Source organism: Triticum urartu, chromosome 2A, assembly GCF_056163025.1.
Source record: "Triticum urartu cultivar PI428250 chromosome 2A, HENAU_Tu73, whole genome shotgun sequence".
Classification (NCBI taxonomy): Eukaryota; Viridiplantae; Streptophyta; class Magnoliopsida; order Poales; family Poaceae; genus Triticum; species Triticum urartu.
Window position 1 is genome coordinate 296,769,845 of NC_141874.1, and position 15,329 is coordinate 296,785,173.

Below are 15,329 nucleotides of genomic sequence, written 5' to 3' on the forward strand. Positions count from 1 at the left end.
ATTGACGACAAACCTGGTTGAGGGACTAATGTGTTTGTGAGAATTGCAGGATAACACAGGTAGAAGTCCCTCATTGATTCGTTTTTCCTACCGGAGATGACCCCTAAAAATGAATGAAGACATTGAAGTCAAAGGTGGTATGTGAAGACATTCACATTGAAGACTATGACAAGAGAAGACATCGCGTGAAGACTATGGAGCGCGAAGACTTACTTGTTTCGTCGTTCTTTTTCTTCTTTGTTGAGTCATAGAAACCACCGTACTATTAAGTGGGGTCCAAGTGAACCAGTCAGAATGACTGAAGTGATGCTTAACCAAAATCCTATGTCTTCGAACGAAGACAATGAGAGCAAATCTTATCCAGAGTTGGATAAGTCAGCTTTGCTCGTAGCTCAAGTAAAGTTGCCGTGTATGTTTGAAATCTGACCGTTGGAACACGTGTCAGTTCCTTAGTGACCCAGGGTCATTTCGGATAAATCAGGTCGGGTTGCCTAGTGGCTATAAATAGCCCACCCCCTACACCATAAATTGGTTGGCTGCTCAGAGTTAGTGCACGGCTTTTGTCGTTTGAGAGCAACCCACCTCGAAGCCTTTGAGAGAGAAATCCTTGCGAGGACAAAGCCCTAAACACCCAGAGCCAAAGAGTGTTAGGCATCACTGAAGTCTTCCTGTCTGTGTGATCTGAAGACTTATTACACTTGAGGACTGTGAATCCTTTAGCCGGTTAGGCGTCGCGTTCTGCGCATCCAAGAGTCATTGTGGATCGCCGGTGAACGAAGTCTGTGAAGGTTTGGAAGTCTACCTTGAAGACTTACCAGAGTAATTGGGCGAGGACTGGGTGTCCTTAGCTCAAGGGGAATAAGGTGAAGATGCAGTCTTCTAAGTTGAATCTCAACCTCCCTAACCAGATGTACAGTTGTCACAGCAACTGGAACTGGTCCAACAAATCATTGTCTTCAACGAGCCACTGGTTCTATCCTTCCCATCTCTTTATTTGCAGATTAGTCATTGTGAAGTCATTGCCTATTTGCATTATCTATTTGTCTTCACTGTGTGACTGTTTGTTCTGATTGGCTTCATATTATCTTCCATCCTGATCCATACTGCCTAGCTGCTATTAGTCTTTGTGCTTTCACTTCATTAAATACTTGACTATGGCTTGCCTAGTGTAGTCTACCTTCCGCTGCATGTTAATATGTTCATTTCTATCGTCTGTCTTCGAAACTTCCATGTTTTGAAGACTTTCGTAAAAATCGCCTATTCACCCCCCTCTAGTCGATCACTAGCAATCTGTACCATCCATGATTGATTTGATGGCCCAGATAGATTTTTCTATTTTTGCATCACAATGCTAGATTCTATTGTAGTTGCTCCCGGATCAAGGGTTTGCTTCATACTGTTTAAGTGGCGTTGATTTGTTCGTCAAGTAGCCAACCCCGTTAGTTGGGATGAGGGTTTTCTTCACGTGGCGTATTCATTCATCAAGCAGATCCTCTATTAGGCCTTGTTCAGTTGCCGTGGTTAGATTCCACGAGTGGTTTCTAACCTCCTAGGAATTAGGTGATCCCCTACTTGTCACCCAACCCCTGCTGTTCCTCATCCACATGAATCCCTATGACCATAACCTGTTCCGTTACTCCCTTCCTATATTCTCTTGGCGGCACATCAGGTCAAATCGGGAGGAGATGGGAAAGAAGAGTGGGAGAGGAGAAGGAGAAGAGGCTTACCGGATGGGAGAGAAGGGAAGGGTGGGGAAGTATGCCACCATCGTCGCCTCTAGATGGCTGCATCGCCGCTGCCGCTGCCGCCGCCACCGAATCTCAGGACTCGGGAAGAAAGGGCTTGAACCTTTTCTTCTCGCGTAGCGTTTCGTCCGTCGCAAGAGGGATTGGTTCCATGAGTAGAGGGGCAAGGATTATATCCCAGGTAGTTCCACCTGGTTTGGGAGGGATTGGGCAGGGGTGTAGCCCTGACCGGGTTTAACCGAACACACTTATAAAGCAAGCCGAGGTCTAATCCCGATCGGGCCGAAACCACAGGGTTCGGCGGGGATTGGGCCCCAATCCCGGCGGGGGAGGTGCTAACCGAACAAGGCCTTAAGAAGATTGGGAGGTTAGATTGGGCAACCACATATAAGTGCATGTCCATATAATTCAGAGCCTCAGCCACATTTTTTATTTTGCGCACCACAAATAACGACGTGTGAAAGGTCCTACCAATCATCCAGGCTACCAGTGTTAAATGACATGAAAAGGAGTGAAAGGATTCAAGTCACGGATGTCAAAAAACAAAGGGGTAGAAGTCACCCGTATTTTCCAAGAAACCAAGCCTAACGTCAATACAATAAATTGCTGCTCATCATATCAAAGAAATAATATTTTGGCCTTATTTATATAACTAAGTGGACATGATAACTAGTCAAAAACGTATGATATTTGAAATCATTGTGCAAAGTATCAACAAGTAGAAAGAGCATCCAGGAGGCATTTAACTGGGACATCATTACAAAAACACTGAGCTTGCGAATGGCACATAACAGATCCACAGCTAATAGCCAGCTCCGCAGTCAAAATTCCAAGCCTCAAGCCTACAGGCACCAAAACACATGTCAATCAAATCAGGGTGTGAACTACAATTTTGTAGCAGAACGAAGAGATTTGTAGAACTGAGTATAGAGTGATAAATACCTTGCTGGCAATGTTACTGGATAGCCAGTCCAGGCCCTCATACAGACCCTCACCGGATGTAGCACATGTGCTCTGGATGTACCTGTTGAAATGAAGAGCATGAGTGGCTTAGAGCATCTCTAGCAGATCCTGTAAAAGCGGTCAAACCTTCGTTTTTACAGTACAAGCTGAAAAAAACGTAAAATAGCATATCACGTAAAAAAAATTGCAGGCTCCCGTATATTCAAGCTCCTATCCGTCATATATGGAGGATTTCAGCCATTTTTGGAGGATCCTGTAAAGCCGGTCAACGCCGGAGCTGGGGCCTCGCGACACCATGCATGAGCAGCGAGCAGGCGGAGGAGCTTGTCGGCAGCCGGCCGAAGCATTACCGGAACACGCGGCGCACCGGAACGTCGCCGGAGCGTGCAAGAGCAGGCAGCAGGCCACATCAGGCGGCAGGCCGGATCAGCGCCGTTCTGGCCGGCCGGAGTTTGAGTTTGTGCATGCTTCCGTCCTGGGGAAGAAGCGCGAGGAGAAAAAACAAAAAAAATAAACATTTATGGTACGGGTTTACAGGATCTGTTCCACCCGATGCCTCGCGGTACCGTAAATTTGTTTTAGGGGCCTGTATACTGTTTTCTACAGATGGTGCTTTACAGGATCTGGTACGGATGTGGGTGGATTCCAAAACTTATTCCACTGCAAAAGATAAGCAAGAAAAACAAGTAGGCCTTGCTTACCAGTGACGTTGACGAAGGGAATGTAATCCAAGCTTATCAGTAATTTCAGCAGCATTCATAGCATTTGGAAGATCTTGCTTGTTGGCAAAGACAAGCAACACAGCATCGCGCAACTCATCCTGTCATCAATAATGACTATCATATAATGCAGTTGAACAAAATATCGCTTCCCAACTACACAAATTAAAAGTTACTTAGATGTATGTATGCTAGAACAGGTGCAGCAAAACCATATACTATAGTAACTCTGTACTAGCTAATAGACAACAAAAACTGCATTAACAGGCCACTTCCTAGAGATAATTTTTCCCAAAAAAGGGGTTAAACGTAATAAACAGTAAGTGGTCTCATATGAACGTCCTGTCAAAATAATTGCTTCTTCTCACATTAGTGTGTTATAAATTATGATAGTTCAAACAATGATTATGTTAATCAAGCTCACCAATTGGTTGCTATATTGAATGGATAGCATGATAAGAGTAATCCAGCACAAATGTACCTCATTCAGCATCCTGTGGAGCTCATCTCTGGCTTCAACAACACGGTCCCTATCATTGCTGTCCACAACAAAGATAAGACCCTGCGTGTTCTGGAAGTAATGCCTCCAGAGAGGTCTGATCTGTTCTTACAAGCACAAAGCATCAGCTTAAATGAAATGTAACAATTTGCAGGAAGATTAAGGTAAGGAAAACACTGAATTTACAATACACAGAACACTGCAACAGGTCATACCTTGTCCTGACCCCCAACATCCCAAACAGTGAAGCTAATGTTCTTGTACTCGACAGTTTCAACATTGAACCCTGCATTTTAAAGGAAACATTGTTACCATGTCATGGTTCAAGCTTAAGTAGAGGCTGTTCAATAAGAACCAAGTGTTCAAAGCATTTTGTCCACTTTTTGTTGATATCAGCCTGTGTAACTATATGTTCTGTCAGTTATATCATTGCAGAGGCCACAAGTAATGATGGCTTCAGGGCCCATTATAGGCAATCTTTTCCTACATCCTACTCCCTCCTTTCCGGTTTATAAGGCTTATTTCAACTTTTTTGTTTTTCCAATTTACAGGGCTCATCTCCATCTCATTTTTAGTTTCCAATGCGCATTAAATCTTTGCATGCAAGAATTAAAGAGGAATGGCCAAGCATGCATGCACTGCAATTAATCCAAATTAATGCATGAGTTTAATTGGGGTAGTTTTGTAAAGTACGAGATACATTCCTCCACTCACAAAATGCCTTGGTTGATGAGATTTGAGACTTGAGCCTTATAAACCGGAAAGGAGGGAGTATTATTCAAGCAAGCATTTAATGATTTTGCTTTCTAAATTAACTTCCATTACATAAACTGCCATAGTTATCAAGAGACAACACATACCACTGAATTCATCAACCGCATCAAGACTTGAAGAAGAGGCAACAATTCTGATGGGCATAACAATAGTTCAAGCAGGAAGAATACAGACGAAGTACTACGAGTTTGCAACTTCGTTATCAATTAAGAATTTGAGATTGAGATGTACTCCCTCCTTCCCAAAATAAGTGCCATGGCTTTAGTTCAAATTTGTTATAACTTGAACTAATGCCAGGACACTTATTTTGGGACGGAGGGAGTAACTTTTATAGCATGCGCTTGAAGTAGAGCAGCGATAGGCTGTTCCAACAATTGGCCACCTCAATCGTACAACCTTTTCAGGTAGGGATGCCTCGAAAAACAGTTGCATATTTTTAAACATCAAGTAAAATAGGCTCTACCGCTTAGAATTCAGGTTTCCACACTACTGATCCATCAGATCCTCATAGTTCAACTAATAACCTTCTATATACAATGAAAAAAAAACAAATATGTTCAGTTAAGAATGAAGTGTATATGCCCACCTAAACTGTCACAAATTTCGGCTGCATCACCCCCTCCGAATATAAAACCGTTATATAATCCCTCAAGTTCCCAATATCAAAGTATCAAACAGAACACCGCCTAGACCAAAATAAGCTGTTTTGGAAGCCGGTTTTGCTGATGTGGACAGACTGCACATGATCATTGATGCTAACAAGCTTTCCACCAAGTGCGCCATGCCAATATTAGAGCATCTCTAGCCCATTCCCCAAGAGTTATATATGGGCAGAAACTTCCATTTTGGGGAATTAACAGCCATCTTGCCCATCCCCGATTTCCTTTAGCTCCCCAAGAATTAGCTTTTCATCCCCAAAACATTTCCCTCTAGCCCATTTTTGCTATGAGAAGAGCACTTCTCATTAAAAATGGGGAGGCCACTCCACTCTTGCATTCATGGCATGGCGGCCAATAGCACGACACCAATTAATGAACCGCCTCGATCTCCCCACGCCGCCTCCCAAGTGTTGCCAACGTCCCTCGATCTGCCGGTGCCATCCCGAGCCGTCTTCCCAATCGCCGAGCCCCCGCACAGCTTGCCGATTCCTACCTCGTTCTCCTATCCCTGTCGCAGCAGCTGCCACCAAAGGACCGCGTCATTAGGCTCCAGATGTAGGGCAAGTGGGTGACGGAGATCCATACCATGGTCACGGCAACGCTGGTGTGGCCTGGCATGCGCCTACGACGCCTTCGTGCTCCAGTTATTCAAGAGCCGCGTGAAGCTTAACTTCCTCGATAACGCCATGGCCACCATCACACCTCCTGTTAGGTACACCTCTTGGGCCAAGGAGCACCACGCTACCTAGCATGTTGATGCCGCCTTGGTGGCCACACTACTCAAGGACCCACGAATCGTCGATGAGAATCATGTGTTCTTTGTGTCCATGGAAACCACATGCACGATCGAGCACGAGTGTCGCGAGATCACCTGCCTCGCCAACGAAGACGACTAGATGTGGTGGAGTCAGCCCACTGCCAGCGACCACGGGGCCAACCACTGCGACGGGGGGAGGGGATGATCCCTATCTACTCTAAGTCCGACTTCTTGGAATTCTCCGAGTAGAGCTCGGGGATGATCCCTATCTACTCTAAGTCCGACTTCTTGGAATTCTCCGAGTAGAGCTCCTCTTTATATATCTAGTATCTAGTTCTATTTAGTTTACGTTATATCTATATCTATATCTATTTACCTACTAATAAAGCAAGTGATATGCTTAGTTTCGTCCCGTTTAGGTGATTTTATATTTAATCTATATATGCGAGGTGGTACTAATTTGAGGACCTATTTTTGGCTTCTTCCGCTCAGTTGGGCTGAGTCCGCCTATGTACATAGCTCGATTGGGCCTCAACCTAGGCCTGCACTCACGCTCCAGAAGGTAGACGTATTTCAACTTTTTTTTCACTCGGTCGTTTGCGTTTCATGTAAGCAAACAAATAAAAACGTTTCGTGCCTGCCCAGATTCGAACTCATGTCGACAGAAAAAAGAGCCCAACAAAGCTTGACCGGCTAGCCAACTTAACCATGCCTTGTTCGTGCCAAAGTGAAAAACGCAATATTTATTTAATCATTGCACGGGGCTTGCATAGCCTGGACCGCCGCCCATGCATGCAGCCAGGGCCTTGCATTCCTGATTCAGCTGAGTCCGAACGTGCGTACACATTCAATAAATCAGTTAAAGTCCTTGGTACAAAATATGATAAATCAGCCAAAAAGTCTCATCTTGCCTCATTACATCAAATTCTTGTAATTTATATACGCTTGGTTGAGGAGATAATAAGGAACGTACGCGAGAATCAATGGCAAATAAATCGGTGAAACAAGGAAGGAGGCGCCAGCGGTAGAGGAAGGGAAGGAGAGGAGGCGAGGCTGAGGGGCGCCGGAGGCAGCGGCCGATGGCGCATGTCGCCGGATCTGGAGGCGCGTCGCCCTGGCAAAAGGGGATGAAGAAGATGCTTGGCCTTTTGTGCAAATGGGCCGGCCTGCTGGTGGCCCTCTCTTCCTCTGTTATTCTCTTCTTTTTCCATTTGACAAAACAAACAGAAAAGCACAAAGGGCTTGCACAGAATATTTTAAGTGTGCATATTTTCGTGGACTCATTTAAATATGTTTGATCCAGAAAAAATGCAAAGAGACATGTTGATGGGTTTTGAATAAATCGGCAGGACTTGGGCTAATTATTAAAAGGTTATAATCGGTGGCCTCTCTACACCCACATACAGAAATATTCAAAGAAGGGCACCTGGGCTAATTATTAAACATATGTGTTACCATAATTAAATTGAAAACATCGGCATATCTTGTGCATTTCATTGGACGTGAGGGCGTGTTAGCTCGTAGAAACACTCGCCAAGTGCAGAAGCCTTCCTCGCACATGCCCGGAAGAGAACTAATCACCAAATGTGGTTAAGGTATTATGGGCTAGAGGCATATGAAGATTTATCACCCGTTGCAACCCACAGGCACTTTTGCTAGTGTGTGTGTGTGTACATATGCATATATATACATATATATATATACATAGGGAAAATACATCCTACCCCCACATGTCTTATATACTACCATGTGGTATTATATATACTACTTTATCAAGTATGTTCATATATTATATACAACATATTTCAAAGTGAGTTACATGAAAAAATTGTAAGTTGGCTCATAGTTTTATTATATTTGTGAAATACGTATATATTTGTACGTAAAAAGGAGCATACTCAAAATACAATGCATGCTACCTAAAAAGTAGTATATCTATATCTATATACCTACTAATAAAGCAAGGTGCGTTTCTCCAATTTTTTCATCCGTTCACCATCGAAAAGTTTTTTCTATTCGAGGTGGTACTAATTTTTTGTTCGTTCTCTATTAGAAAAGGAAAAACGCCCGAATTTCATACATGGGCCGCCAATAGTGTGGCCCAGCAAAGCCAGCCCGTTTATTTTCGTGCCCACGTAAGTAGCAAAACTCTATTTATTGTAGTGAGCGTCAAATAGCAGCAAATTCGCACATGGCCACCAAGCTGGGCTGACCCGTTCTCTTTTTCTTTGTTATATTGCAGTGAGCATCAAATAGCAGCAAACTCTATTAATTTTGTGCCCATGCAACTGGAAAACTCCTATTAATCGCACTGAGCGTCAAATATTTACAAATTCGCACAGGGCCCCCTAGCTGGGCTGAACTGTTTTTTCTGGTTCCGTGTTATGTTTCTATTTTTCTTTTTCCATTTCTTTCTTTTCTTTCTTTCCCGTTTCTTTTGTCTTATTTCCTTTCAAGTTTATTTTTCTTTCTCCCTTTTTCATAAATTCAAAAAAAAATCGGAACAGTTCATATTATTAGAAAAACTTGATTTTTTAAAAAGATCCAAAGTTTCAAAATATTTTTTTTGAAAAATGTTCAAAATATTAAAATTTTGTTCTCATTCCAAAAGTGGTACAGATGTTTTTTAAATGTTCCATTTTTCTTTGTCTTTCCAAAGTTTTTCGGGTTTTCCAAAAAAAAGCATTTAAAAAATGTTCCAAATATGAACAATATTCTCTTTTTGGTGAAATATTCACAAATTCAGGATAATGTCCGAGGTTAAAGAAAAACATTTTAAAAAATTGTTCTGAGTGTTCAAAATGTTTTTCCTTTTTCAAAAGCAATCACAAATTCGAAAAATGTTCTTGTTATTTTAAAAGGTTCATGTTTTTAAATTAAATTGTGAATTTCGAACGATTCAAATTTTGTTGTATATATTTAAAAACTTTTTTCCGTTTCTATATCTTTTTCTTTCCTGTTTCTTTTCTCTTTCTTTCTTTCAAGCTTATTTTTCTTTCTCCCTTTTTTTGTAAATTTAAAATTTTCAAAAAAGTTCATAATACCAAAAAAATTCGAATTTTGAAATATATTCCGATTTGAAAATTCTGAAATATATTTCATTTTGAAAAAAATTCGGAACATTAAATCTTTGCTCTCATTCTAAAATAGTCACAAATCCGCATAGGGCGCCCAAGCTTGCGTGAACCGTTTTCTTCCTTTTGGTCTGTGTTATGTTTGTATTTTTCTTTTTTTTCCCGTTTCTTTTGTCTTTTTCCTTTCAAATTTGTTTTTCTTTCTCCTTTTCTCATAAATTCAAAATTTTCAAAAAAGTTAAGATTATTAGGAAAATTGGAATTTTTTTAAAAATGTCGAAAATTTGAAAATATATTATGTTTTGAAAAATGTTTGAAATACAAAAAATGTTCTCATTCCAAAATTGGTATATATTTTTATACACGTTCCATTTTTTTCTTGTGTTTTCCAAAGTTATTTGAGATTTTCCAAAAAAATCATTTTAAAAATGTTTGAAATATGAAAAATATTCTTGTTTTGGTGCAATGTTCGCAAATTCAGAATAATGACCGAGTTTAAAGAAATACATTTAAAAAAATCTGAATGTTCAAAATGGGTTTCCTTTTTAAAAACCAATCACAAATTCAAAAAGTTTTCAAGTTATTTTAAAAGGTTCATGTTTTCACATAGAAGGGACATTGGTGTCTGGTGATGTGCTAAATATGCTAATGAAACATGATTTATGCGCTACAATTAGTAATTCATCCTGTTACGCAATCATAAGAGAGAATGGTCGAAACTACCGTGCCCCAAAGGTCGCCGCGTAGCTACCAAATGAGGTAGACACAACCCCGACACAGAGGCGGACCCGGAGAAAAAAAGGCACAAGTTAGATGGTTGCCGGCACACCGACTAATCCCACCACTATCAAGATCTCACAGGACAAACATGACCCGCGAGAAGTCCACAACACCTCTCTCTATCACATCGCTATGCTGATCGTTTTTCTTTGACATGTTATGGTGATCTTTTTGGTGGACACATCAATTATCTCTCCCATTGCTTCCGGCAAAGAAATATCTCTCCCGTTGCAACGCATGGGCATATGTGCTAGTATACTACCTAAATATTCTTATATACTACATACTACGCGTACATACTCTCTGATTTGATAAATACTACTTAGAACTCAAGTGGTGGTAATTACCACCGGTGGTAGATAAAATTATATATATATATATAGGTGCGCTAAAGTGAGCCCGAGCGCATTGTGCTTATTCTACGCTCCGACCCATGGAGCGCACCTTGTCTGCTAATCAGTTACGTCATTCTTTAATTAGCGCAGCCACATGCATGCATATGGTAAATAACTTAATTCATTTACTATGTTTGGCCGGCGTTTTACTAGCATGCGAGTCGAGGATGCCAGACGGAGTACATTGCAGGTTGGCTGTAATTCATTTAATCCTGTTACTATATTTAGCATGGTTTTTTACTAGCATGGGAAACAAGAATAAAGGACGGGACCAATGCATGCGGATGATAACTGTTTTAATTCGGTTACCATTCCTACCATGCTTTTTACTACCATGTGAAACAAGAGTCCATAAGATGTAGGATGCAGACATGCAGTAACCCAATTTGTTCTATTACCAAGTTTTTCATGAACGATTACTAAGTTACTATAATTCTCATGGTTGATTACTATATGCCATTCCAAGCAGGCATATAGAAAGAAAAAATGGCGATGGGACCATGCACCTGTTAAATATGTTACTACTTTTTTCATGGTTGATTATTGTGTATCATTATGAGCATGGATGTAAAAAAGACAAATGGTGGCAGTGCGTGAACTAGTGGGTGCAGATAGTAACTGAATTTATTGGGTTACTATATTTCTTATGGTTGTTTACGATGTGTTGTTACAGCCATGCATATAAAAAAAGAAATGGTGGCGGGACCGATGCATGCAGATGGTAACCGAATTAATTCTATTACTATATGTTCCACAGATTTTACTAGCAGGTGGAAGAATAATGCCGATTAAGCCGAACGGTGCGTGCGACACAGGCGGAGCGCAGAATAAGCGTTTTACGCTCCCACTTAGTTTAGCGCCACCGTTAGTTAGTTAGTTAGTTAGTTAGTTGGTTAGTTTGATGTCAACGTAGTGGTGTAGTAGGTAATGACTGTTTAACTATGCTATGCATGATGTTGATGTGGTACTGTTGTTTAACTATGCAATGAAGTAGTTCAAATTTGTGTTTGAAAAATTCGCATGCATTTGCGGGGTCAAGTCTTGAGGGTGGGGCTAGACAGACAAAAGTTCAATTCCCTAAAAAATGAGGAATTAAAGGATGGGGAATTAAAAAATAGGGGATTGTCTAGAGATGCTCTTGTCGATCTTGGTGTCACACCACCATCGTGCTGCACCATGACCTTGCTGACCATAGCATAGCATCCACCACGGTCGAGGCGCACCCGCCGCGCCATCAGCACTAACAAAGCTCCGCTCAAGCTCTTTACGTACATTGAGGCGAACGGCGACGTGGGGCCATCGCAGTGGTACACAAAGCCCTTGGCGAACTGCAACATTTGGTGGACATGGCACTGGCTCAGGTATGGCAGGAGCAGAATGTGCCCTGCTGCCGACAATGACTCCTTATGCATCCTTGCATTGAGAAACAACGCAACCGACTTCTTATGCATACTTGCGACGAGAAACAACATTGGGTGGACGTGGCACTGGCTCGGGTATGGCAAGAGCATCATGGCCCCCAATGTCAGTGTTGGCTTCTTATGCGTCCTCACGATGAGAAGCCATGGCTACTTAGCTAAGCTAGTTATGTGTCACAATACTAGCGGCCAACGTTGCTAACCAAACATATGAAGAGGAGGCAAGAGGCCCTTCGGCATCGCTCACTGCCAAGACAAACCACTACATCTTGACACTGCCAAGACATTTCCCTTCATCACACAGCCGCCAGCCACCGCGCTCGGCAAAACCCAGTACCCCAACTCCCATATCAGCTGACACCCTATCAAGCTGAATAATGTCAACGAAGCACGCAAGTGAGAGGAGCCACCAGCACACACACTCAAATCATTGTACCAGTCTAGGTAAGTCAAATCACGCTGGCACCAAAACAACGCGGGAGAAGGGGTTTGAGTCGACGAAGGGCAAGCCGGTGCTACGAGTAGCGGTGTCGTGGTCCGCAGGAGGTGAGCCCTTTGTAGTGGTGTCGTTGTCTGCAAGAGATCTTAGCGCAGCATAGCTTGCTCCGATGCAAGCAGGTAGGTGCACAATTGCAAACAAGGACAACAAGAAGTGGGTGCACACCAACAGAATGATGAAGAGCAAACGGGTCACACTGGTGCTGACGTACGCGTTCTTCGAGTGGATCATCTCATAACGCTCCTCCCCTGCATAGCATCTTCTCCTCCTCATAGCACAGACTGCTCCTACTCAACAACCGAGATCCTCTTCCCAACAGCATGGTGTGGGTGCCAGCTTTAGCGTCTAGACTACACCGCAGAGATGTTGCGCCTGACATGTGCGGGGACTGTGAGGCAGCTTTTCCAGGAAGGCACTGCTATAATGGATGAGGCAGAGCAAGCTCCATATGGTTCCCAGGATGATGTGCCAATATAAGTTAAACAATAAATCCTAGTCCGCATGCTATGCGGGTCAAACCATAAAACTTCCACACACAAAAAAGCATCTTCAAAACGAACTTGGAGGTCTGCGATCAGGTGTGTTGCCCGGTTTTGGAAACTTGAGGTGATTATATAACCAATTTTAGAGTTAAGGTGGTGATGCAATCAAAGCGTGAAAGTTTAGGGGGTACATCAACTCTTTTCTTTGGTTGGTTGATTAATTACATGGCATGCCCTAACATTTTTTTCGTTTTTTCCCAGCTATTGGTTAGCCAAAATATTGGCTAGAGATACCTTGACCTTATTGGCCAAAATTTTGCACCAAAAATAGTTCTGAAAGATTAGCATGTAAACAAGACAGAAGCACATCTTACCTATGGTTGGGATAGTGGTAACGATCTCGCCGAGCTTCAGCTTGTAGAGGATGGTGGTCTTTCCGGCAGCATCAAGACCGACCATGAGGATCCGCATCTCCTTCTTGGCGAAAAGCCGGCTGAAGAGCTTCCCGAACGCGAGCCCCATCTCGCCCTACCCCTCTTCCGAACGCCTGCAATTCGCGACCATTACTCGCTCAGATCTCCATTACGGGATCCAACCCAAAAAAACAAACGGCTCAATACACATCCTCATGCACAAATCTAACCCCACGAATCGGATATATCACACGAAAGTCGTATGGATAGTAGAATCACAAACTACACGCGCCCAAATAAATTCGAGATCCGCGACGTGACGGAACGGTCGCAGATCTAGCGCCGCCGAGGACCACGCAATTCGAACGTCAGATTCAATCTTTGGATCGGTGGTATCGGCAGAAAACCGATGATCGATTCCTCTGCGACGACGGGAGCAGACAGAGAGATCATGAGGGGGTTCACCTGCGAAGAAATTTCGAATGGTGGGGAGACAGAGGAATGGAATGGGGTGGGTTAGTGGGACGAGACTTGCCTGCTGCCGTCTAGGTGTCTTTGATTTGATTAAAACAAAATAAGACCCGGCCCCATTCTTTTAAAATCAGAAGGGAGATAATTAGATCAGAAAGAAAAAAAAATAGCCGTAGGATGAAGTGGGAGCACAGATGGGAACACAAGAAGAGAGCAGGCAAGTCGGATCCGGATTAGTGAGGCTCCTTCATCCCCACGACATTATTTTTCCAAATTGAAAGGTCACGTCTAACTTTATTTACTCATAAGTCACACAAATATATGTGCGTTGCGCGAACCAATCTGTGGTTGGATGATTAGGGGACTGTGGTATCCTCGGTTCATCAGGGTTTAAATTCTGGTGCTCGCATTTATTTTTGGATTTATTTCAGGATTTCCGGCGATGCGCATTCAGTGGGAGAAGACGTTCCCGTCGATGATGAGATGCCTTCGGTAACTTCGTAAATTTTAAAAAAATATGTCGGCTCAGTCTTTCGAAGATGCTCATAAGGGTAGGGTATGCGTGTGTGCGTTCATATGAATGAGTGTATGCGCATGTATATGAGTGTTTGTGTCTGTACTGATGTTCAAAAAATATATGTGCGTTGCCACGGACGATAAAAACAATACGATATTATTAGAATATTAGGTAAATTCATGATTAATTTCAGTAAATAATTCATAACTAGAACAAAAACTAACATGCAAGAAGCATATTAGATGAACAGAAAAATATGCACAGCGGCATCATGCATGTAACAACAATTATAAATAGAGAATGAACAGATTAGGAAGGACGTAATGTTCGTTGAGAGCGATGTTGTTGATGATGATCTGCTATTAACGGGCTTAAAGACGATGAGTAGCGTCGTTGACGGAGTACTCGAAATGAGGTACTCTAATCCTCAGTAAATGTTAATTAGTATGTGGTGCTATTAAGTCGCTCGTGTCGCCCCACCCCGCGGGCGATCCGGGCGAAACCTAGCCGCCGCACCAGCCTCCTCCAGATCCGCCCACCTCCCCTCGCCGCCGCCGGCAAGCGCCGTCGGGCAAAGCTCGCGCGACGTCGGCGGCGGGGGGCCTTCCTTTTCTTCCCTCTCGCGAGGCTATGGCGGTGCGGGGCCGCTTGGCCAAGGAGAGGCGCGGGGGCGTGGCGCACGCGAGGAGCAGGCGTGGTCGGCGCGGCGCGCGCGGCGAGCGGGCGTCGGGACGCTAGGCAGGCGCAGCGAGCAGGCTGCGATGCGCACGGCGGGCGTGGAGTGCAGGCGGTGGCGTGCGCGGCGGGCGGGCGCCGCCCGCTCGGGTGCCGTGGGGGTGCGGGGGCGTTGCGGTCGGCTTTGGCCAGATCTGGCCTCTAGCAACCTATGGCTGGAGGGCTGGCTCGAGGAGGCACCAGGCGTCGTTGGAGAGTGGCTGCATTTCGCGCCTAGTCCGGCGATGTGTGGTGGCTGCAGCAGTGGTGTCGGGAATGGCTGGTGGTTGTCTCTCCTTCAAGCGCGTCCACGCCTGGCTCCTGGAGCTGTGGCGCCATTCAGTTTGTCTTGTGCTACAGAAGGTTCGGGCAGGCCAGATCTAGCATGGATAGTCCTGTTCTTGCGCGCGGCGGTGCGAGCCACACAGTCTGGCCTGGATCCTGCCAAGT

The 15,329-nt window shown here is 43.8% G+C and overlaps 1 protein-coding gene across 4 annotated transcripts; it reads right to left on the bottom strand.

Annotated features, from left to right (window-relative positions):
• Positions 1-2,280: 2,280 nt before the first annotated feature.
• LOC125529756 (ADP-ribosylation factor 1) lies at positions 2,281-13,799 on the bottom strand. Of its 4 annotated transcripts, none has more exons than XM_048700542.2 (7): positions 13,643-13,799; positions 13,139-13,311; positions 4,142-4,212; positions 3,909-4,028; positions 3,410-3,528; positions 2,688-2,769; positions 2,281-2,587 (listed from the first exon to the last, which is right to left on the bottom strand). In XM_048700542.2, exons 2-7 carry the CDS (start codon positions 13,284-13,286, stop codon positions 2,582-2,584), a joined length of 546 nt encoding a protein of 181 aa, XP_048556499.1. In that variant the 5' UTR covers positions 13,287-13,311; positions 13,643-13,799; the 3' UTR covers positions 2,281-2,581. The 4 variants fall into 4 exon arrangements, with proteins under 4 accessions (XP_048556499.1, XP_048550130.1, XP_048550132.1 ...); XM_048694173.2 differs by having other exon boundaries at positions 13,408-13,690; XM_048694175.2 differs by having other exon boundaries at positions 13,470-13,654.
• Between the last annotated feature and the right edge of the window lie 1,530 nt (positions 13,800-15,329).